The sequence below is a fragment of the Patella vulgata genome, chromosome 8 (assembly GCF_932274485.2).
Source record: "Patella vulgata chromosome 8, xgPatVulg1.2, whole genome shotgun sequence".
Classification (NCBI taxonomy): domain Eukaryota; kingdom Metazoa; phylum Mollusca; class Gastropoda; family Patellidae; genus Patella; species Patella vulgata.
The window spans coordinates 46,812,930-46,838,966 of record NC_065886.2 but is presented as its reverse complement, the minus strand read 5'-3'; the positions used below and the strand labels follow the sequence as shown (position 1 = coordinate 46,838,966).

General features: G+C 34.6%; 1 protein-coding gene and 2 long non-coding RNA genes across 3 annotated transcripts; 1 reads left to right on the top strand and 2 right to left on the bottom strand.

The window, feature by feature from the left end:
• Nucleotides 1-1,569: 1,569 nt before the first annotated feature.
• On the bottom strand, nt 1,570-2,851 carry LOC126830829 (uncharacterized). The gene is made up of 2 exons (XR_007683994.2): nt 2,701-2,851; nt 1,570-2,205 (listed from the first exon to the last, which is right to left on the bottom strand). It is a non-coding gene; the product is annotated as an uncharacterized LOC126830829 (long non-coding RNA).
• Nucleotides 2,852-3,742: 891 nt separating this feature from the next.
• On the bottom strand, nt 3,743-17,508 carry LOC126830823 (protein FAM47E). The gene is made up of 9 exons (XM_050561250.2): nt 17,176-17,508; nt 13,535-13,694; nt 12,189-12,410; nt 11,493-11,644; nt 10,857-10,959; nt 10,308-10,565; nt 9,647-9,811; nt 6,038-6,115; nt 3,743-4,845 (listed from the first exon to the last, which is right to left on the bottom strand). The coding sequence occupies exons 1-9, from the start codon at nt 17,250-17,252 to the stop codon at nt 4,738-4,740; spliced, it is 1,323 nt and encodes a 440-aa protein (XP_050417207.1). The 5' UTR covers nt 17,253-17,508; the 3' UTR covers nt 3,743-4,737.
• Nucleotides 17,505-25,771, top strand: LOC126830828 (uncharacterized). The gene is made up of 9 exons (XR_007683992.2): nt 17,505-17,601; nt 18,636-18,820; nt 19,869-19,995; nt 20,672-20,745; nt 22,189-22,264; nt 22,927-23,022; nt 24,026-24,073; nt 24,425-24,499; nt 24,956-25,771. It is a non-coding gene; the product is annotated as an uncharacterized LOC126830828 (long non-coding RNA).
• Nucleotides 25,772-26,037: the final 266 nt, after the last annotated feature.

The following is a 26,037-nucleotide window of genomic DNA, read 5'->3' as shown; positions in this document are numbered from 1 at the left end:
CTTGACTGTTTTGTTTATTGGCCAGTATTCAACCCTTATGTCGCGTTTCGGCTCCGTATCTAGTGTTTTATTTTTAAGTGCTTTAGTTTTTTTTAGTTACAATATAAGAGATCAAAGTTCGAATTTTTTGCAAGTAAAACGGTAGGGCTACGTAAACAGTAGCTAGAGTTCTTCATACGCATAGGGGGTCAATCTCAGTTGGGGGGCTGAAGCTTTTTGCCTGTCACCCGAATTTTCAGAATGAATCAATCATTAACTTAAACAAATTTTCCATCAATCTGTGATAGTGGTTCATTTATAATTAATTACACAACAATATAAATTTACAATGTTTCCCATTCTCTGATGTTTGTGACTGAAAATTGGAAATGCATTGCCAGAAAAATACATTGCTGCAGCCCAGTCACCCCCTCCCCCACGCCTATGGAGAACCTAATAACAAGCAGTGAAAAAGAACAATGACAAATGTAACACAAAATAAAAGATTTATACAAAATTAAACAGTTGGGGCTGTTGAAAAGTAGGCTATTCCAGAAGGCAAAGAAAATGGGGTAAATGAATTATTGGGTGTTTTAAAATAGGTACCGTATGAAAATGATAAACTAACTAGTTTGGTTACCAATACACAGGGAATCGAGTCAAACATGGTACCAGCTTGTCCAAATGAAACATTTGTCAACTTGTCCAAGTTTGAATTGGATGTATCTGGTTATTCGATTTTGTATAATTGAAGTAAGATGAACATATTGAATGTGTACTTTTGAGAACCTTCATATTTGGAATTGGCAAAAAAGTGTGTGTAAACGGTATTGTCGAGGGCTAAATCATATTAGGCATACTGTTACTGATTTTGTCAAATTAAATAACAATCAGGGCCCAGTTGTTCAACTTGTGGTTAAATTTAACGATGTGGTTAAATAATTTAACGACATCGTTATATTTAACGACTGAAGAAGTCTGTTGTTCATCGTGTCGTTAAATTTAACGCATGGTTATGTCATCGTTAAAATGGTCCATATTTAACCCACCTAGCAGGGCATCGTTAAATAATTAACCTGTCGTTAAATCAGTCAAGGTGACTGTCAGACAAGTTCTCATGGTCATGTTTCCCACTTTAAACATGAAAAAAGAAGGAAATGAAATGAAACCGTTTAACATCCTACCTTTCTGCCCCGACTGCGCAAATAAAAGGGAAATTTTGCCCGGACAGCAGTGCTACGGCCTACTCTGATATTGAATTCAAACTGCCAAGGGATCTTTTACGTGCATGCCAATGTGTACACAGGACCTTCCCAGGTCCTCTGTCCTACACGCCGAAAAATCATGATGAACTTTCTTAGCCAACACCGGGAGCGAACCTGTGACTTCCAGGCTAGCAAGCCAGCAGGCTAGCGTCTCCCGAAAAGAATGTATACAGGGGCACCTTTAATAAGTTCAAGTTAAAAAGATTCCTTCTGAGTTAACATCATGATACATGCTTGAAGAAAAAGTCATTTACCAATATATGTAATCGTCTTGACATTCACCTAAAAAACGCAACTAATAACCAAAGAAGTGAAGCCACAAGTATTCATTGCCATGTGCTTTTATGCAAGTGGGTCCTTTCTCTAAATCAATGACATTGTGCACAAATAGGCCAGTTTCCCCATTGCTAGGTAATCGTGGCCCAATAGCATAAATCAAAGTTCACAAAGATAAGTAATTAATAATTTACATGCATTAGGATTTATTGTCAATATTGATGGTTTGGTACATGAATATTTAGATCTTTTTGATCTCTTGTATAATATAACCTCTGCCTTCTGTAATTCTATGTTAGAATCATGTAACTTCTTTATGAAGGCTATAACGGTATGCAGTCTGTGTGTAAAGTTGAAAGTAGATCTTGGTTCACTTGAAAATAGGCCTAGATGTCATGATACGTCTATGTCCTTTAAATATATAACTCCAGGTATCGTAGCACAAATTTGAAATTTCCTCGGTTCTCATTGAAAGAAAAGTATGGTCGACTGGATAAAAATAACTGTTTCAACAAGGCAAATAACCGCCTATAAATATTGGTGTCTAGGCATACAGATTTTCATGGTCATGGTCAAGGATCTTCGCCACCTCAAAAGTAGGCTAGGGTGACAAAAATCTTCAAGAAATTCTGCAAATGTCCATCACACTATTTTCAAATTTCATCTTATATATCAAAACACATCCCTGAAACACATAAAACAGAAAATTAGTCACAAATTAATTAAAACTATTTGGAGGCCTATCCTAATTAGGCACTGTCTATAGGCCTATATACACAATTTTGTTCCTTTTTTGGGGGGCAGCATCACTAAGCAAATTTTACTAGTTTTTATCTAATTCCGACTACCACCTAATTAATAAAATCATTAGTGACAAGAAAGGACTTAATAAGATGAAAATATGGTTATGGCAGCTGAAATACGCGGCCACGGCAAGTACTAGGTGTACGAAAGTGCATTAGCGCCAAACGCCTCATAATATAATAGGGAATGCCAAAATTGACACTTCATTAATACATTATCTATGTTTACATTCATTGACATCACGTAGCAACCATAATTTTACAGGGCTTTTTGGTGGATGTAAGCCTCGAACAACATTTGTCTGAACGGGAACTAATAAAAATACTGTCCAAAGTCTGCAAATAATACTTTAAAAAGCTAAAAAAACCCAACTTACCACATTTTGCAAGAGGGGAACTTTACAAGCGAAACAATTTTTGTTGTCAAGAGTTACCCTTCTCCAGTCTCGATTAGCAGGCCACAACCATGTCATTAAAGATTGACAGTGCTGCCTAAAAACACCACATGAAGACTAATTTCCCATTCAGCTAAACATCTTTAAACATTAGAAAAATTTTTTTTGCGGATATCAATTGGTTTTTCTTTTGCCCACTCCCCCTGCAGTGTCATCCATCTTGAATTGGTTGCTAGTAAGGAGAATTATGGGATAATTGTTGAATAGTTAAATTTTAACCATACGGTTATCGAATGGTTAAATTTTAACCATATGGTTACATAACAACATCGTTAAATGTAGTTGAACAACACAAATTTAACCACAGGTTATGTAACGATTAGTTAAATATATAACCCATGGTTAAACGTAACCACATGGTTAAATTTAACTAAAAGTTGAACAACCGGCCCCAGAAGTCAGGCCAGATTCGCCAATATGGCCGATGGCTCGTTTGATCCAGATGCCAAGAGCTAGAATCTATTTCAGGTATGAACTTTCCCCTGTAAAAGAAACTATTTAAATGATAAAAATCTAACATTGTTTTGTTTGGCCAAACAAGTTTAATATCTACCCGGGCACAAACTAGGTCATTTCGGGACTAACATATGGTTCAGTTTTATTTTAATACTTTGCTTGTGCAGTGGGAGGAAAGCGCAGGACCGGGAGAAAACCCACAAGCTCGACAAGCGACCCTACTCCTTGTCAGGGGAATTGAAACCACACCAGTTTACTCAATGACAGACCTTATGATACAACACCCCTATGCTACCCATTCAGGCAACCAACCCCCCGCCCCCACTCACATGGACAGATATCATGATCTAAAGCATGCCTGTTAGACGATTCGGCCACCCAAACCCAAGCATTATAACAGAACACCAAATTCAGATTCATGAATCAAAAAATATATCAATTAAATTCTCTTGAAAAAGTAAAAAAAAATGCACAAAAATCCTGGAAGGTCTGTAAATAAAAGTTTTTAATTTTAGTATTAATATATATGTACAATAAGTCAATATATCACAGACAAATAACAAAATCTAGAGAAAACAATAAATATATCTGCTTCAAGAAATCAACATACTGTATTATTGTCAAAATATGTGGGTTTGTTAGCTCATATAAAAACATATGTTGGTTTTTTTTACAAAATAAAATAACTTAAAAAACAAATAGTAGTGATAGTGAGTTAAAATTTTGTTATAAAATAATTGGATTTGATATAAGTTTATTTTATTAAATATTTTACTAAATTGACATTGGTCAATATGATACTAGACAATACATCAGGTTTATGAGTGTATCTGTATGCACATTTTGATCCAGAGTAATGTACACATCAAAATTGGAATGGCTGGCAAGAAACTATGAAATAATAATGTGTTTTGAGAGCATAAACACGATTCCAAAGTTTTTCGTGTGAAAACAATTAAAATAAATTCCTTACACTTAAAAAGAGTAATACAAATATTTCTGGTAAATCTGTGGTTAAAAAAGTAAGTGAAGATTGTCCAGTAGGCAATATGTTGAAATTAGAGCCCAAATACATGTGATTAATGACATTTTTTTCCAAATAGCAATATCGTGACGTTAGAGCTCTAATGTATAATTAATCAATTTCTGTGTTAATCTCGATGATGAAAGGGAATCGTATGTAATTAACAAAACTTTATGTGTCAAACATCCTCGAAATTGTGACCTACCAATTTTTCTGGAAGGGCGTATGTAAGAGTAGCAAGCTGCACTCAAATACTGTTAATAATAATTACATGTGTCCAGAATTGTATATTTTACTCCTTCATATCATTGCCTTTCAAACAAAAACTATGGAAAACACTCGTTAGTAATAGTTGCAGGTGGAAATTTAATTCTGGTGCGGTTTTAATGCTGCAGAAAATATAACTGTTTACAAGTGAATGAAATCTCGGACAAATGGTAGACTAGGTGAATTTTGAATAATTATATTTCAGATTTGATTTATTTTCGAACATGATGTCTTTTATTTTTAGAAAGTATTTCTGCTTCAACTCGGCGCTGTTCATCGGCTTTCTGTCTTAGTTGAATTTCTGATACTTGTTCCAAAAACTGAAATATATATATATATAAAAAATCAAAAAATCATACTGTTGCCAAGTTTTTCTCTGGTTTATTGAAAGTTTGTTTTTTATTTTGAGTGAAGCCTGTATCATTGGAGGCCCGGGGCTGTACAGTGCAGTGGACGCTTACGACTGGCCCCCAGATCCATTCATTTTATTTGATATATATATATATACGTTTATTGTTTACAATGTCTGTAATTTGTGTGTCATGTTTTCTGCAAATTATCTGTGTTTTGTTTGTATATAGTGCGGTCATCCTGGACTTGCTATAACAGACTATCATTATAAATACATATCTTCAATTTCAAAGTTCCAACACCAATGTGTACATGGGACCTCAGTTTTTGTCCTGTACCACTGCAATCTCATTAAAATACATATCTATATCTGTAAAATAGCTTTATTTAACAATGTGATATTGCCGACATATTTCGTTTTGTTTTTTTTGATACTTTCGATGGCCTCCACTTCATGAAGATCGGACTGGTTGTAGTGGGAGGTTGTGCCAGGGGTCATGCGAGCGACTTTTGACCCTATGACGCCAGACAATTGATTAACCAATCAGCATTGATGTTTCCTGTGGGATACCCACAGTTTCGTGCACGACACACCAAGAAATTGGCTAATCCCTCACTTCAACCAAAACGCCGGTAATATAACAACTCTTCCAGATTCTAGTGTAGTAAAGATAAGTAAAACGAAATTTTGGACTATAAAATACGAAACGTAATAGGATCTGTGTTTTAATCAGATTGACACCACTGATAAGGGGAAACCACACCGGGAAAATTCTGATGAACTTTTCCGGGACCTCCAGATTAGCGAGCTAATGTCTTACTGAGTCACCATGGTTCCCAACTATATAAAGATTAGTCCACAGAAATACTTTTTACTTCAGTTATTCCCCCTAGTCATTGAAAACTAGCCTAAGGGACAACATTACATTTTGGGTTACTGTGTTGCTCTTGTCTTCTTACAACCTTTTATTAGACATCATGGAAGATAAAGCTGCTAGTGGGTGTAATTTTTATTGACTGGGATTCCTTGTTTCTAAATATGGTTTCTAATAATAAGTGCAGGAGGACCGCAAGCTAGTAGCTTTTTGTGCATCAAAAGTTCTAAACCATTACAGTAATCAAATATGGTTGATTTTGAAACATTATATGGAAATTATTTACCTCAATTTTTCTCGTTCCTTTTCTATTTATAAAATCCATAAAGGCCTGTGCACCATGCATGGTAGATAAATCTTCATTCTGCAAATAAAACAATAACATTTTAATGCTAATTAATAATAATCATGTAAATTGACAGTATATTTTAAAAATCTATTTACTATACTATTCAAAAAAAGTAGGGGATATTTGATTTTTAAGTGTTATTAAAGTCACCTAATGAAACTGACAAAGAAACAAATGACAAAATGAAATGAAGTTCACATTCATCGATTTATTCCAAATGATCGTTAGACTAAGTAAGGCACAGACTGACCATTATAAGGGTAAAATGATACCCGGGGTCAAACAGCAAAGTTACCACAGCATCACAACCAAGTCAGTAACGGGTAAATCCTCCTCTGTTTGCCAAACAAGCATTGATCCGACGTGGCATACTCCTAATGAGACGTCTAAGGTCATTTTGGTCCAGATTGTCCCATTCCTGTTGCAACGCAGCAGCAAGTTCTTGGACATTGGCAGGACGTTGTTGACGTTGACGTAACCTCTGTCCAAGCATGTCCCAGACATGCTCGATGGGGGAGAGGTCGGGACTCAGTGCTGGCCAAGGTAATGTGGTGATGTTCTGTTGTTGGAGGTAACCTGTAATGATCCTGGCCCTGTGACATCTTGCGTTGTCATCCTGGAAGATGAAACGGCGGCCATGACGTCGTGCGAACGGCACAACATGGCCTGCCAAGATGTTGTCCCGGTAGTACTGGCCTGTAACACGCCCTGCAACAACATGTAAAGCCGTTCTTCCAGCAACAGTGATGCCTCCCCACACCATAACAGAACCACCCCCAAATCGATCATGTCTGATGACGTTAACGTCTTGGAAGCGCTCGTTTCGACGACGCCACACCCTCCTACGTCTGTCCAAAAAATCAACAGTGAACCTTGACTCATCTGAAAACATCACATTGCTCCAGCGTCGATTATCCCAGTGTTGACGATCCCTACACCAACGACGTCTTGTCTGAATGTGATGATCTCTCAAACAAGGGATCACGCGAGGACGTCGGGCGCGAAGGTGACCCCTATGCAGTCGATTCCGAATCGTCTGGCCACTCACTCTCACACCAGTGTCTGTTTGAAGACGAGCGCTGATCTGATTTGCTGTGATGACACGATTTCTCAAGGCCAAGGTATGGATAAATCGATCCTGGGCTTGAGTTGTCGCCCTTGGTCGACCTGAGCGTGGTCTGTCCTGTACAGATTGTGTATCACGGTATCTGGACCATAGCCTGCTTATGACAGACTGAGAAACATTCATCGTCCGCGCCACAACCGCCTGTGTTGTGCCGATCTGTAGCATGCCAAGGGCACGTAACCTTTCATTTTTGGTAAGCCGATGCATATCAAAATTTGTTTTCTGGTCACTAAAACAATTAAACTGATGTTTCCACCCTGGAATTCAATGCCACAATGATTGTAACATTCAAAGTCAGAGTCGTGCAAATCTTGGGTTGGACCCCCATGATGATCCCAAGCATCACCTGCATTCCATGCGGTAGCTATTGGTGCGTTTGGGCGTCACATGTAACTGGAAATGTTTCTTCTGTTAGGTTCTATAGTGACTTTTTTCGTAGTCATTTGCATATTTTAGTATTATGCCCCCAAAATCAAATATCCCCTACTTTTTTTGAATAGTATATTTAGTTTTTTACACAAAGATATGACAAACTGAAAATTCTTGCACACTCTGTATTCTCTGCAGAGATGTATACATAATCTAATGTCACTTATACATGTTGGATAAAAATCTATTGACAGATCTCTATATAATCTCACTGAATATCCAACATATCCAAGAAGACAATGCGAAATGGCTGATTCACAAACGACAAAATAATATTAATAATAAAAAACCTGTGTTGAATGGACTAAGTAAGTGCAAACGACTGTCGTTAAATTTAGACCGTTCGCATATTCCAACGATTAGAAATTACAATTTTTAAAAAAGACCCATATTTGTCTATATTAAGGGTGCAAAGAATAGAGGTATAAGTCCTTTAAAGGGACATTAGATAACAAGCTGACAGTTCTCGCTATAATAGTTAAAAAATAAATAATGAAAACAGAATATACTGAAAATTTCTGTCAAATTGCTTCACTCTAGTCTGAAACTAGATATTAGCGATTCAATTTTAGGGTAACGTTGGTACAATAATAAACAAAGTCTCAATTATCCATTTTTACGTTAAAATTATCCATCAAAAAATGTATTCAAATCCACTAAATATCACAGACTAATGATGGCATCGAGAGTTGATTATGGTCTGGATATGTTAACTAATGTCTAATTAATAATTTAGATAACATTTCAGGCCTAAAGAAAGAACTGCAATAAGCAGATTTAGCTCTTGCATAATGTATGTTTAAATTAGGAGATAAACACCGACTGTTTAGTATTTAGAGGACTGTTATTGTCCATTTGATACCGCTTAAATCATTAGAGGCCGAGATTGCGTAGCGATCGAGCGCCTCTAATGAAAAATTTAAGCGGTATCAAATGGACAATAACAGTCCGATAAATGCTAAACAGGAGGTGTTTATCGATATTGTAGCCCAAAATATTTAACATTTTTCTTGGAATTCTTTCTTTCGCGATAGTTGACGGTCGTTTTTTTGGTTTTAATGTTGTAAATACCAAGGAAAACAATTTTGACGTAATGAAAATATCCGTGACGTAATAAAATAACACTCATTTCCATTCTATTTGGTTCACTAAGCGACTGGTTAATTGTGTCTGTTTGGAAAGGGAAGGGAGGTCACTCTGCGATAATTTTAAAGATCGAAACAGAAATCGTAAGTGTATTTTATGTACTTTTTAAATGATTTTGAACTCCAGCAGTGACTAGGTTCGAAACAAATTGCATATCGTGTTTGATAAATGTCCATACACTTGTGTGACCGTGTAGATATATGCTGTGTAGCGTACGCATGTGGTTGCTATGCTTGTTTACGTTGTCATTTCGACGCTGTGAATGTGATTGTTTTTCTTCGGAAAAAAACATGGCCTATGTATGAAAATTAGTCTCTGTCCTATTCATATCAGTATCAGCCCGACTTGTATATTTTTAAAAATATATTACGATCCATACGGAGTTCAATAAATTGTAGTATTTTTATTCACTTGGTTACCAGTCTGATTATGATAGAATGACCATAGCAACTGTTATTGTCAGACCAGCCTTGAAATTAAATTTACTTATTATGCTTCAAATACACTCACTAACTTTGTTTTTTATGTGTTTCAGGTGAGTGTTTCAATAAGCCAATGGTTGAATTTCATTGTTGATGACATACAAGAAAAAATTCATGAAGATTTCCAAGAATAAAGTTTTGAGGTGTAGAATTTTTGGCCACTGCAAACAGAGTCTAGCACCCAGAAAATATTCATTCGCAGTGAGTCGCCCAGGAAATTTAGAGGACTGTTATACTCATTCGACGCCACTTTTCGACCAATCAGAATTCAAGAAATTTCCATTTTGGGCTACAATAATCAATTTGAGTACATTGCTTAAAAAATGATTGAAATGGATTAACTACTTTAATTCAAATTCTTACCAAATCTTGACTCTTTTTCTTAGCTTCTGACATTTCTTGATTTTTCAGTTCCTTTGGGTCCATCAATGGATCTTCCCAATCTCTTTTTTTCCAGGTTTTAGGTTGTAAATACCAAGAACCATATCGGAACTTTGCCCAACTTGGTTCATAAGCACCGGAGTATTTCTATTCAAAAAGATAAAATTGGAAAAATGTTCAACAATTCTTTAATGATTTAATGAGAACTATCTCCCTTGTCTATGGTGCAGGATGGAGGGCCTGGCAAGGGATACATCCATTCATTCGGATGTTAAGCTAAACTGAGGGCTGTGTACATGTTGGCATTCATGTAAAATAAAGCTTGATAGTAAGCTTTTGAAATGTAGCACTGTTGTCCTACCAGGTATTTCAGGTAAACTTTCTCACCTGTGTTCATTAGCCAAGTTGGTGTAAGGAAAGTAGCACATTGTTAATTTAATCCCATTGCTCATTTCATTTTATAAAAACTGTTAAATAAGATGGGGGAGGGGGGGGGAGAGATGGGAGGTTAAATTTGTAATTTATATTGGCATGAATGAAGATCTAAGTCAAAAAGAAGGTTAATATTTGGATTAAGAATATTTAGATGCAAGGCCAACTATCACTGACTAACTTGGAGTTCCTGATTGAAGCATTAACTTACCCATGGTTTTTGTTTTTCTTCTTCTGCTGGTAGATTTTTAGTGATTTGTACTTGTGCTGGTACCGGTGCTGACATTCGGAGTTCTGGTGGAACATTTGTTAATTCTACTACATGTATAGGAACAGATAACGCTGGCTTGGTCTCATAGCCACTGGCAAATAGACTAGTTATAGTAGATTCTTCTATATTATTACTTTCACCACCAAGATCTGCTACCCATTTACAGAAATCTTTAGTTACTCGGTTTATATGTTCCTCCTACAAAACAAAAACAATTTGAAAATAAAATCATACACATCAAATAGCAAACAAATTAACAACGTGCAGATAACTTAAAATAAATTTGCTAAAAGCATTTCAAAATCTTATATTAAGTGCAGGACTGCACTACACGTGAATAAAACCGAAAAGACAATACTGCGGACAAGACACAGACATTGCAAGCAATAAACAAACAAATATAAAATCAAGTGAATGGATCTAGTGGTGATCTGTAATCATACACTGTACTGTAATATAGAGCAGAGATATGTCAACCCTCAGATCTACCTGTGATGGAGAGCTAGGACGTCTTTCATTCTTTTTCTTGTTATCTTTTTTCTCTTCTTTCCTTGGAAGCCATCTGTATGGATTTCTCATACCATCTTCTTCACTGTTATATAAATAAATATAAATAAATCCATGGATCGTCATTTGGTTTTTTTTTGTAGTATAGCCGGTCGAATATGGAAACTAAATCACAAGCTTACCAAATCCGACGTGTAAAACTATCCCTGCTACACATTCTTTGTTTCTGGCCACAAAGTATGACTGGCATGTATACCATTACAGCTCCCTGATCTTGAACTTAAGTTACTGCAATTTTTTACTTAAAATGTTTGTCTTAGGATAGGTGTATCTGTCCAGCCAAGGCTAGTTCTGGTCTTTTATATCCCCCGATATCTCTTATTAATCAGCTGATTGGTTAATTATGCCCAATGAGGCAAAGAATTAACCAAATATGGAGTATGATGCAAATATCAACAACTGACCATGACTCTCTGAACATGTTACAGATACGTCTAAATAACATCCTGTTTTTAATCAGTGTTTTTGTATATTTTCTTTTTTTTTTAAATTTGAAAGTATAAATGTCGGCTACATAGTTTCTAGCATTGCCTGTAGGAAGAATTTATAATGACTTACTCTGCATCATTCCTGACGCTACTGGGTGGTTCTGTAGATTTAGTTCGAGTATCTCCATCTCTCTCTTTCCCTAAATCACCTTTTATAGAATCTTCTTCATCTGATTCAATATTCATCTCTGGATCCAAAATATCCACCACATCTTCAAATAACTGACAATACAAAAAACAACAACTAATCACTGAGGTTTGGATCTGGATATCTTGTTTTCTAATTCAAATAATAATCTTCTAGATGTGGCTGCAGGAGAGATTCTTGAGAAACCCTTCCAGCAGAATTTAACTGTAAGCAATGGATACAACACACAGCCATGTATAAAATACACCCACTTCAGAGATGGATTTTTTTTTCATTCCCATGTTCAAAACACAGACCATGAAATTAAGCTTTCAGCCATCAAGTACAGCACCATGTTGATAATATTAACACTGATACTCAATGCATGAAGAGAATATCTTACACAACATGCATGGTTATTAAAAGGCTTGATTCATTACCATCAATTGTTCATTACGCTCAAGGAAAGTTCAATTAATAATATTCTCTACAAGCCCATAATGCTTCAGATGAATTATGTATCTTCTAAATGACAGAACATGTGCAATCATTATCCATGTTGACTACATAGAGTACAATGTATGTATTTTCTAAACACAACAGGAATTCTAATAAAGATATAATGGTATTAAATCTTACTTCTGTAGGAACACTTTCTTCTAAATGAGGATATAATGCAAGTGGATGTTGTAATAAACCATATTCTATTTCTTCAATATGTTCTCGTTTCTGTTGTTGTTGTGGTGTGATACGTGAAAAACAAACTTGGTATTTATCGAAACGGTTTTTAACAACAGGGCGTTTTACAGGTTCTATACTTTCACTGCTACCAATAATACATGGTGAAGGACCTTTATTTCCCTGAAAAAAAATCAAATCAACTGACTACAAAACTTGAACTACAGGATAAAGATACATTATGTTAGAGAGAGATAAATGAGGTTTAAAGTCCACTCAACACAAACTAGGTCATTTCGGGACTAACATATGGTTCAATTTGTTTTTTTCAATAATTTGCTTGTGCATAGAGTGGGAGGAAACTGGAGGACCCAGAGAAAATCCACAAGGCTGGACAGATGACCCTACTCCTTGTTACATACAAGCAAGGAATTGAAACCACACCACTGGACTTAATGATCTGACACACATTTGTTAACTATTTAGCCACCAAACCCTTACGCATTATGTAAGATTTAGATAAAGAGCTAACAGTTCTCGCTATGATAGTTTAAAAATAGGTAATAAAAAGGGAAAAATATCAAAAATTTCAATCAAATTACTTCATTCTAAGCAAAGTTATGACTTTTTGAATAAGAGAATAGTCTCGAATTTCACTGCTAATAAACAAAGTCTTTGTAATTCATTTTTAAATTAAATGATTAAAAAAGGACCGTTGTTTTTCAATCTGTTCAAAATCACAGCCATTCGATGGACTAGAGAGTTAATTATAATAATTTATATAACATTTGAGGCCAAAAGAAAGATCTGCAATCGACAGATTTGGCTACATAATGCATCTTTAACAATGTCAAATGTTTCAGCCATGATTAATTTAGGTATAATAAATACAACATAGAAAAACCATAAACTATGGATATTATTTCTAGGCAGTACTATGGGTGTTACAATATGTCACCCATGCACCAAAATAAATATCTCAAAGTAGTGCTCTCAATAGAAGAATACAACCATGATCTGCCTTGGGTTTTGTGATGTAGTCCTAGGTTATTTAAAATGAGATGAAATAAAAATCAGTGAGAAATTTTAAACAGATATTTTTCCCAAACCTACTGGACTGAATTATTTTTAAAATTAGAGAATCCAGCTCAAGATAAACCAGAATCTCTCCACCACTCATGTGACTTGTGTTACATGTGAATAAGGGTTAGAGATCAGGTATGATATAGCTGTCAAAAAAAGATGGTGTCAATATGCTGAAATCACTGAGATTATAACAATATTTATAATATTAGAAACATTTGTACCTTAATAAAAACTTCTTCTCCATTAGCTGGAGGTGGTAAGCCATCTCGATAATCATCTAAACCATCTTTTAAAAACATCCAATCTTTTGCAATAAGACATTTTGATGTTTCTCCTGGTGACAGTGATTTGATATATTTTGTTCTAAGCCGTTCTTTATACCTGAAAAACAATTGAGAACAAAAATTATGAAATATTTCAATAATATTAATTTATATTATTTGAGATTATTTCAGGAGTTAACCTTATAGTGTTTACTAGTTTGTACAAAGTCCAAATTAAGATTTTATCTCTAAACAACAACTGTTTTAATTCTGAAGGGACGATGGATTGGTTTAAAGCATGTGCTTTAGATCATAAGATCTGTCATTGAGTCTGTACGTGACAAGGATCTAGGGTCCTTCGGTTTTCTCCCACTGCAAAAGACCCATACGCACAAGTGAATTAATGAAAAACAGTGAGCCATGTTAGTCCCAAAATGACCTAGTTTGTGTCAAATGGACTTTAAACCCCATTTCTCTATCTTTAATTCTGATATTGGGCTCAGTTCAGTGAAACAATACTACCTGAAATTTTCAGGGATTTTGGTACTGATATGAATTGAATGTCACATAATTTATATAGCTTTAATTAAATGTTATCCTTCACAAACAGGTTGCAGAATATATAATTATGTCCAAAATAATGCACACAGTTAGTGTCTGACTAGTTTTTATATAATATCTCTTTGTCTATTGAACATCAATATTTATTTTTTAATATGTATATAGGCCTCTATTAGTACAAAATTATAAAGATAATACAAACAAAACAGCTTAAAATAAAAAAAAGAATCAACAAACATAAAATTGCAAAATGGAACAACAAAAGAATTGAAATGTAAAAAAAAATCAAGGAACATAAAATTTTAAAATAGAAGATTAAAATAAATGGAATGGGAAAAGATAATGCAAGTTACGTTGTTGGTTTAATCATAGCATAGGTATTAAGAATCATTTTGATGTTGATTGCTTCTAGCAGACTGGTATTGGTAATTTGTATTGATGATTTTTACAGGTATAGAATATTACTCTATGATGGACAAAATCTGCCAATAAAGCAAAGTATTATATGTATAATGAATGCATATGTTTAAGAATGTTAATTGAGTTTTCTAGTGATGACTACATGTATCTTAGAATCTCAATTGTTTAATTTGTTTAAATCTAGAAGTGGTCATTCTTTTCTTGTCATTTACTTATTGCTGATGTGTAGCTGTGGCCATTTTTTGTACCATACCGTATGCATTTTAATTAGTAATCTACATTCAATGCAAGTTCTTAAATCTGATGATAGTTTATCATAACCTACATTTATAAATTATTTTAAACTTTAAATTAAAGTTCATATCTTTTAAAACTGAATTTTTCTAACCAGAATAAGGTTGCCCCATTAATAAATACAGAACCAGAATAAGGTTGCCCCATTAATAAATACAGAACCAGAATAAGGTTGCCCCATAATAAATACAGAACCAGAATAAGGTTGCCCCATAATAAATACAGAACCAGAATAAGGTTGCCCCATAATAAATACAGAACCAGAATAAGGTTGCCCCATAATAAAGATGAAGATAACCTTTAGTTTCCCCATTTGTCATCATCAAATATACGGACAGGTGGCATTTTGTATTGCAATACAAAATAAAAATGGTAAGGTTTATGTAGCCTCTTACCACCCAGCTATTTTTCAGTGCTTGTTACTTGTACTGACGTACTTACATGTACTACATGTAGTTTGAATTTATTTGTACTTATGTCAGTCCACTGACCATATCAGAGTAAGTGGAAAAAATATGAATAATCTTAACTTTTTGCCGCTGTGTGTTCTTCAGGGTGTAAAATTCATTAACTAATCCAATCTAAGTCACTGAACGGCATTAACAAATCCAACATACACAGGAGGTATGTAATCAGTTTAGAATTTGTTAGCATCAAAGAGTGGACAACTAAAATTGTTACCAATAGTACCAAACAGTTTTTCTACATTTTTAAAGTGATGTTTAATCAAATGTGTATACTAATTCTGGACCCGATGGATTTTATCAAATCATGTAATGCTGTGATATTGGTAGGCTAAGGTTTCACTTTTATTTCAATGAGAATTATATATTAATATACATGTATGCACAGAAGTCTGAATTTCTATTCATATACATACACCAATCACTATCAGGCAATCACCATACCCTACACAGGCTACTACTAGACAATAAAATGCAATGCAGTGGAATCATCAATTTTACCTACTAATTGTACTATCGCATCGGGTCGGGTTTATTTTCAACAATCTGTAATGTCAGACAATCTAATTCACTCAGACATATTTTTCTTCAATCTTGAATTTAGTCGTTTTGATTTGCACAAATACTCCCCCAAAAAATGTGACTCCCATTTTTGTGTCTCAATATTTCATTGTTGTTGAAGATTTTGTCTTACTCATTCATTAATTGGTTTTAATCTTAAACCCCTAAGCCTAAACCTAAATTTATAGGTTTTAAAGGAGCTAAATCGCTAATATTTGGGATCTAGAAATTGACACAAATGGGCCGCAACGCATATATTAATGTAATATGAATGTATATAAACTGCTTTACATTCAATCATTTCTGTTTTTACTGTAATTTCTAATCAGTTATGTTCGGCAAAATACGCCAGAAGTCTCAATTGAAGACAATCTTTAGCGTCTGGTTATTCCAGTCTAAACCGATGGTATTTATTGCGCATGCTCTCCAGATAAGAATATAGCGTCACCATTTGACATGACTTGTGGAATATGTCTAGCCGCGTTCTTTGAGTCTCTTGTTACAAATGGCACTGAAACGCATTATGGTACACGATTCGTGTGCCAAAGACAAAATGTTTTTTTCTATCTTGAATATTGGATATCAGAAGCCCATCTTTTCCCTGTAAGATCACAAGACCAATGTTGATTTGAATTGACAAATAATTTGTGTTTTCAATGTCGAAGATTTTTGATGATATTGAGTTAGAGACTTAGATCTAGCTACTTTTATCTTAAATAGCTGACCCTAACCCTAAAATGTAAAATAGGTGGAATGTAAAAGTGATGGAATGTAAAAGTGATGGAAATTATAAAAAGGAGTCAGATCAAACATGATCGCCAAAACGATATCATTATTTATATATATATCAATCATTATCATAGGCCTATCATCGTATCTGGGGGGTTGGATGGCTGAATGGTTAGCGTGCGCGCGCTATATCATAAAGTCTGCCATTGAGTTGACTGGCGTGGTTTCGATTTCCCGGTTGTATGTGGCAAGGAGTAGGGTCGCCTGTCCAACCTCGTGGGTTTTCTCTGGGTCCTCCTGTTTCCTCCCACTGCTAAAGACCCCTACGTGCAAGCGAATTATGTAAATAAAATTAAACCATATGTTTGTCCCGAAATGACCTAGTTTGTGTCGAGTGGACGTTAAACCCCATTTCTCTCTCTCTCTCTCTCTCTCTCTCTCTCTATCATTGTAATTATCTGATACTCAGGCTCAAACAAAAAATCAAATAAACAAACAAAATAGATACAGGGCTACCAAAGCCTATGCGCCGCTCGAAATATGAGAAAATTAGTAAGTAAAATATAGTACCATGGATGATTCCGTATCTTTTTGTCCGTCAAAGTATTAAAAAGAGCAAGGTCGTATTTCTTTTCCGCCAAAGACATTTTTCCGTTCTATTTGTCGGCCATTTGTTTACAACCCAATCACATCAAAGGAAGTTAATACACTAATATGGTGTCCGATTGACAGTTCACGTATGTATCTTCGTAGATTAAATATATTTCAATGTTGTGTTTCAAACTTCATCTCCATATTGACTTTTCTTTGAATATCCATAATTTTCGCCAAAATACATAAATGTTATAATCCGGTAGTTAATACCGTTTCTATGGAAAAATAGTTCGATCATAGGTGGCGCTATGAAATAAACCGGAAATAAACTGTAAGTAGACGGCTCCAGTGCCGTGGACGAAGCAATCCATTATTCAGCAAATTTCATTTTCGTATTGAAAGGTACGTCACTACGTGTATAATATGTGGTGCTCTTTTGTTGAATTATACTCTTAGAACAGGTCTTATATTACCCTACTTTTGTAATGAGGGATTTTTCCTTTTTATTTCTTAATTAAATATTTATCTTATAATTAATAATATAATTTTTGGGAGAACAATTTTAATTTAGTAATTAATAGGCCTACTACTACTACGATACTAATTATACTATAGTAGTACTAGTAGACTAGGCCTACCGTATTTTTTGTATAATATAATATATTGAAATATATTGTATCTAAAATTGATGAAAATTGAAAATATCAGTAATTAACAGCAGTTGTATATGGCATCATTATGGTAGACTAGTGAATAAAACTAATAAAAGACTGACTAATAATGTTACCATAAATAAGATGTACCGTATATGGTCATCATTGACATGATTAGAATCCCTCTGTCTACCATCATATTTCGGTAGCACGACTTTTCGGTCCTGAAACCTTTCGGACTCTACACAAACGACACTTCAGAGTCAGTCTGTTGATTTTTTCCAGACTTCTTAATAACAAGGTTTCGGATAAATATACATAAACAGTACAAATAGAAATTAATTACATTGATGTCGAACGGTAAATTTTACCTGCATGTTATCTTACAAAATCATTTTTGGCTTATTATAAACTGATTTGACAGTTGTGTTCAACCTTTCATTTCAACTTCGAGGATATATTTTGTTGAGTCCGAAAGGACGTCGGTCCAAAACATTGTGAGACCGAAATGTTATGAAAATCCATAATTCTAGTTTGATTATCATAAACCAAGGCTGTGGACAGATAAAACACTAGTGCAAGGATAGTATTTTTTGAATGCACAGCATTTCCACCAGAGGTTTTTAAACCTAAAAGGTTGACTCCTTATAACAGTTTACAGACCTATGTACATGTATTTTAACCCATAAAATTTGGGCTGAGGGTATGTTATTTACACTAACACAGAAATAGATGATGTGTGTTTTCTAATCATTCAGTTATTTTGTCATTCTGTTTATACAGGGATAAAGTTGAAAAGGTGAATTGATGACAGATCATAATTTGTAAAAAAAAAGAAGAGAAATGGCATCTCCCAATATTTTGCCAGAAACAGAATCTATAGGTGCCTGTCTACTACTACTTCAGTCAGAATGCCTGTCACAAGCAGATTTTAAAGCAGCCATTGATTTGGTTATAAAAATATGCAGGTACGAAATCAAGACACAAGATTCCTAACATTCATTTTATTAAGGCCTAATGCAGAAAATTTTAATTCAGGGTAATCAAACAAGGTCAGATAACATTTTGAGGGTATTTTGGATAATTGTTAGTAAATCTTCCTGTAACGGAACTTCTAAGCTGAGTTGGTATTTGTGGTCCAAATGACATCAAGATATATAGGATTCTTGTGCTCAAAGACAAATTGCCAGGTATCCTTTTGTTCAGTTTCACAACAAGTGTAGACCTGAATTAATTTTTGTCTTAAAGATGGGTTCCCAGAAAGGAATTTATCGGGTGGTTATTTCCAATAAAAGTATGGCAATTTTGGTATATATGGAAAGTAGAGATATCCAATCTTGCAAGAAAAATACTGGATTCCCCGAAAAACACTCATGGAGCGTATACAGGACAAAGATGTAAGGGTTCCCCTAATCAACAGCCCGACGATTAAGAATTTCTGCATGCGTGATGTCAAAGGTCACACGCGAACATTGAGTGCTTGATGTACAAGTTGATAAACTTTATGAAGAGTTAGATGTACAACACTTTCTGAGATAAAAATGACAGAAAAAGACGCGGGTAGTGGATAATCCGAGAATTTAATTAGGATTCGATATTTGTAATAAATAGTAAGCGATTAAAGACAACATCGTCTTATGTATGCAATGAATTCTCCTCTGATTTCCAAGACGTGACGTAAACATGACCTGGTTTGATCGAATTTTAATAGCCGGGCATTCCTTCGCAATTACAATGGTTGAGAAGGATTTGAAGCATAATTATGAAAAATTAATTAGTTTGAATATGTTTTTGGTCCATATATACCATTAAATCACCCAGTTTGTACGCGGGAACCCATCTTTAAATATAAGGCAAATAGAAAAAAAATGATCTTTGGAATTTGTACCACAGTGAGTGAGAGAAGGGAGAGACACAGAGAGAGATGACAGCAAACACATTTTGGGTCTAGTTCAATATATCTATTTTTTTCAAGCTGATATATGTTTATTTATGTTTCATTTGATTTGATTTAAGAAATATAGAAGCAAATCCTCAAGAAGAAAAATATAAAAAAATAAAAAAGGACAGCAAATCTTTAAGTAAGAAAATATGGCAGTTTAGTGGTGGACAAGAGTTGATGTTAGCAATAGGATGGGTTGAGGTGAGTAGTAAGGTGCACACCACACAAAATTTACACAAAAACAAATACACGGACAAGACATCATACTCAGAAAAACACAAAGAGACAAACAATTAAAAAAACGTGAATGGATCCGGGCTTTATTAAAGTGACAAAGTTCAAGTTGAGAAAGATCTTTTGTCAAAAAGGGTAAGTAAGAAACTTCATAAAAGAACCCAATGGACAGACACAACGATTTCCAGAAAAAGTTCTCCTTTGTGTGGCGTGCGTCACAGAAATACTGTTTGTTTTAATTATATACCAATGAATAGTAAATATGACATATTATGCTGTTGCCCCAGTTCGTTCGTCCGTCCGTACATTCGATCACATTTGTTTGTAGATGCAGGTCACAATTTTATCCCAAAGATCTCGGTTCTTGTCGATATTGGCATGTATCGGATCGTAACTTAAGGATTATGGCCCCTGATTGTATGAAAAACCACGTTTTTAGCTTGTGGACGCCCGAGAGGTCACAATTTTTATCCAATTAAGATGAAACTTACAGCCCAAAGATCTTGGTTCCTGTAACATCCAGGATAATGGCCCCTGATTGTACGATAAATAGTGGGGTTTTTTTTAGCTTGTTCTCTATCTATCACTTGCAAAATGTGGGCGTATGAATGAATGAACAGGAATTTTCTATATATGATTACAGGTAGATGATAATATAATGTATATAGAAGAGAAAGATTTACCTTCCATTATAAAGTTTTTAGAAGATAAATTAAAGTTAGTATAATCTTATTTATTATTATTATTATAAGTATAATCTCTAAACTATGTCTTCATCCCACAGAGAGGTCTGTGAGAGAATAACATTAGACAATGGATTTAGCAAATTGAATTAGTTGCTTTGAGGAACAACTTATTTTGAATCTCCTTCATACTGCACATTGGGAAGGCTGACTTATTATTTGGTCGTGATTTTTCTGGAAAAGGTTCATTTATTGACAACTTTGTTGTAATCTTTTGTACAGTGAATGGCTTTAAATACCCAGATTGTATGTTTCATATACAGAAAAACATCTGAATATAGATAGGTTCATGATTAAGGGTGTAAGAAAATGCACACTATTTATTACAACCTCAGTGACCGCCCTAGACATTCGCCAATGGCGACAATTATTTTTATTGGCGAATAAATTGATGATACTGGCGAAAAATTTGGCGAATGAATTTTAGAGAGTGTTATTTTGTAAATCTGCTAATATTAAATTTGAAATCGTCTCATTCAACGCTTCTTTCGATCGACTAGATGGAGCGTCTATTTTTAGTACATTAAGTACTCTAGTCTCAATCTTACAAGTTGCAAATCAGTCAATGTTACGCATTAAAACGACCACAAGATCGAGTCTCGAGACTGTAAATCTTACAAGTCGCAAATCAGTCAACGTTGCGCATTAAAACGACCGAAAGATTGAGTCTCGAGACTGTAAAATTACGCCCCTTTTGTGTGGCACTCCAAGTTTTCTTTACTTACGCAGCAAATAAATAAAACGCACAATAATGACAGGTAATACTTTTTCCTTCCTACGACTACCGTTAGTCCAGAATCTACTTCCGTGAGTGAGAGTGTCATCTCGGACGCAAGTCCTTCGTTGGCTTCATCAACATGTGGACAAAAATTAGACCTTAACCGAGACCGTCGAGCTAACCCTCAATGACCTCATGCTTATAAAAATGGATGGACCGGAATGCATAAATTTTGAATTTGTCAGAGCATTTGATCAGTGGTGTCTTAAAAAGAATCGAAGTGTCTTTCCTGTTATGACGATGGAGTAAATTAAATCATGTGACTGTGAAGTACGTCCTATAAACATTTTTTTGTTATCTGCACTCATTCTCTCAATAATGTGAACTTTTGCATGGACAAGGAGATAAAATAATATTCTTGTGTACTACAATATAAGTACATATTAAACATTTATTTTCATTTTTAATTAACAAACATATGAATAAAAATGATATAAAATATTTGGCTAAAACATTCTGAATTGGCTAATAAAATTTTGATTTGGCTAAAAATTTGGCTAAAGGTTTTAAGAGTCTAAGGCGGTCACATATATATGTACACGGGTACATATCATAGTTATGTTTATTCGCCTGTTTTCAAGCAAAATTTTAGTAACACTGTAATTGTAACCTCTAATTGCAAGTATTTTTATATTTCAGAGAAAATGGTTTTGATTCAACAAGTGTTCAGTCTTCTACCAATATACAAGTTAGTAATGGTTGGACAGCTGAAGAGGTAAAAATAGTCATTTCATCTGTAGTAAATTGTGTTAGCCGAGAAAGGTTCATCAGGATTTTCCAGCATAGTTTCCCCTTGTCAGTGGTGCAGGACAGAGGGCCTGACAAGGATAGCTGACTAGTCATTCAGATGGGTGAAAACAAAGGAAGCCCTGTGTACACATTGGTGTGCACGTAAAAAATCCCTTGACAGTTGGAATTCAATATAAGAGTAGGCCATAACACTGCTGTCTGTATAAAATTCCCTCATAGCACACTGTATGGCTTATGCCTGTCTTCATTAGTCCAGTCGGAGCAGAAAAGTAGGAAGTTAAACCCCATTGTATTTCATTTCTGTAGTAAATTTTACTCATAAAATAAATTTCCAATTGCCTTTAACATGCTGCCATTATGTCCTAACACCTAGATGCTTTTCAAGTTCTACATCATGCACCACTGACAAGAGGAAAGCAAACTGGACAATCATGAGGACATTTCTTGGCAAACACCAGGACTGAATCTGGAACCTACTGGTTAGCTAAAATTGTGATCAACTTCAAACAAGTTTTTTAGGGAAAACATTTCAGATGACCATATGTTGTCTGTGAACATCATACCACAATAATTATGTATTTTGTCGAAGAATAGATCTACGTTGAATTTTTGGTTGATTCTTTGCAGATTAGAAAAAAAGAGAAATTATTAGAAATAGAAAAAGAGAAGAGATTAGCATCTATTAAAAGAAAACGAGAAGAAGAAAAAAGAGTAAAGGCACAGGTAAAGTTGTAATAATATAAATTTATCATATAATTACGACTGATCATTCTATTGACAAGTGATCATACTAACTAAAAATAGATACCCTTTACGAAATTCTATAGCTTCATCTTTTTGCCCATCCTCGGTATCTCTAGTAGTAATAACGTTCTGTTCTATTCCACTAAGACTTGGGTTCATTCACAGACTTTTCAGGAATTCAAATTATCTGCCCTTCATCGTAGGTTGATTCTACGAACCAATCAAAAAACAGCTTACATACCGGTCTTAACAGCGTTATTTACATTCCCCACAATAATCTTAGTTGTAATAAATGCGAGTTACGTCCCTTCACCCATTTGATTGGTTGATAAAAATATCACAAGTATGAAGGCCTTAGGGCAGATAATTTGATTATGTGTCTCCCTCGTGAATGGACCCAGGGTGTAGAGGAGTAGAACGGAACGATACCACTGTGGATACCGAGGATGCTTTTTGACTTTGTAAATTTTTTTAACAAAAATTAGATGTGCAATTCAAGAGTGTTATTTAAGGGTATAGTGACATGGCCACAACTTAAATTACAAATTTGCCAAAATCACCAAAACTTGGACTTGAGGATTGTTCAAATATCAATGAAAAGGCCTTTTATTGATAATTTTTATTAAATAAATACTCTAGCTGAGTTTAGAAATGGTAGATTTTATGACTGCGATCCAAATTAAATAGTTGCTGCTCAAAATGGGCATATTGCTACACATAATGCATTAATTAGACAATGTTAAAAAATATAACACAGCACTGTTCTATGTGTTATACTATGTTAAGTCGCTAAATGCCATTCAAAGATTATAACTGCTACAAACGTTTATAAATTTTGCAATTTTTTAATGAAAGAATATAGCAAAAATAAGCTAGGCCTATATGCAAAAAAAAGTAAACTGCACCCTGTACTGTTTCAAGAATGTTTCAGTGCTTACAAGTTTGACATCCAATGCTTTTACATATTAGTTTTATATTGTAGATTGAAGCTGATAGGAATAATATAAATGCTAGAGAATTAAAAGCCTCGGTAAGTTAGATCAAGTAACTTGAAATATATTTTGAGGGCCCTGGTCATATAACTGAAGCATAGTGCACCCTCAATTCCACTGACTTTAAAAAAGCTAAATGATATAGGGTTTAATGTGCAACTGTTCGGCTCCAACTGGGCTAATGAACTCAGACATATGCCATAGTATGGTATGGGTAAATTTTGCCCGGACAGCGGCACTACGGCCTACTCTTATTTCGAATTCCAACTCTCAAAGGATCTTTTACGTGCATGCCAATATGTACAAAGCACCTCGGTTTTCATCCCATCCAAACGACTATACATTGTCCCTTGATTATTTATAACTGTTGTTTCTATTAATTTCTATAGAAAGCTGTAGAAAGGAAGGGAGGTAGTAATGTAAAAAGATTTGCCGATATCGGTGTTGATGTTAATGGCCAAGAGGTAATTATTAAAACTTAAGTTTTGTTTACTGATCTCCAAAAGCAACTTCTTTTATTTAACGATTTATTGAAATGTGGTCACATACTTTTGTCACCGCTGTAATTATACGTAATAGTTATATTCATGATACTAACAAGTCTATTTAGTTTCAATGATGTTTGATAACTTGATCAGTTAAAGCTATCTGATTACCAATACATGTTTTATATAATAAATATTAGCACGAGGAAGAACTAGAAGCCAATCATATTTTAATTATTTCTGATAATTACTTCATGGATTGATTCCCTCGATCAGTTTTTAGTATCTTGTAAATGCTGTATTTACCTACAAAGAATATAAATGTGAGAACCTTTGTAGACTGCTTGTGCGACTTAGCTGCTATGGTTGTTGTTTCATTGCCTGGCAACCTGTTTTGAAGTTAGTAAATCAGTATTTTATTTTGAATATTTTCAGGGTGGATGAGGTTAAAGTTCCCAGCTATAAGCTGGATTATGACCAGGTCTTGGTTTCTCGATGTATCTGATGATAGTTTTTATCTTAAATAGCATAAAGATAATGACTGGATGGTGTTACATCATAGTACAGAAACCAGGAATTAATTCTCATATACCTCATTAACAATTCTTTATATGTTAACTTATTTATATTTGATAATGATATAAAAATTTGTTGTAAGGCCGCACGAATTTGATTTTCAGTTCTTCAAGGTTGGCTGAATTGTTTAACCGGTGTGCATTAGATCGCAAGGTCTGTCAAGTCGTATAGTTTCGAATCCCGCTTGTATGTGACAAGGAGTAGGGTCGTCTGTCAAACCTCGTAAGTTTTCTCTGGGTCCCTTACACACAAGCGAATTATTGAATAACCTGGAATAACCTAGTTTGTGTCAAGTGGAGGTTAAATTCCATTTCTCTCTCTCTTCTGCATCTTGATCAATAAATAGTCTTTTGAATCTTGTGCAAGATGTTTTGTTTTATAAAATTTCAAAACTTAAAAATTTGGAACTAAAAGCTTTTGACAGCACTACGATACACTGTTGGTTTTTAAAATAAGTTTTTTTTCTCAAAGAAATAAGAAGGAATATTTTGTAGGTGTTCGCAAAGAACAAAAAATCAATTTGGTGTGGCCTAAAAGTATTTCATTTATTTCATCAATCATCATCATCTGGAAGAGATTCATTTTGTAGATATCTTTTATGTGTTTGTTGTAATTGTATATTTTTATTGTCATGTAGATTGTATATTATAAAATAAAGGTTTATCTTTTAACATATGTGTATGTGTGAAATAATGTTATTTAATGTCTGGGGAGTCACGATGGCTCAGTGAGTAAGATGCTGGCTTGCTAGCCTGGAGGTCGTGGGTTCGCTCCCGGTGTTGGCTGAGAAAGTTTATCGTAATTTTCTCTTGTCAGCGGTGCAGAATGAAGGGCCTGACAAGGACAGCTGTCTAGTCATTTGGATGGGACGGAAAACCGAGGTCCTGTGTAGGCCTACACATTAGGTGAACATAAAAGATCTCTTGGCAGTTGGAATTCAA

Bases quoted from the DNA above. Each gene is read 5' to 3' on its own strand.
- LOC126830823 (XM_050561250.2), bottom strand. From the start codon at position 17,252: ATGTCTTTGGCGGAAAAGAAATACGACCTTGCTCTTTTTAATACTTTG. The intron at 10,960-11,492 runs GTAAGTCATTAT...TTTATATAACAG, and splicing joins AGCGTCAGGAATGATGCAGA to TGAAGAAGATGGTATGAGAA. The intron at 4,846-6,037 runs GTAAATAATTTC...TATATATTTCAG, and splicing joins AAGGAACGAGAAAAATTGAG to TTTTTGGAACAAGTATCAGA.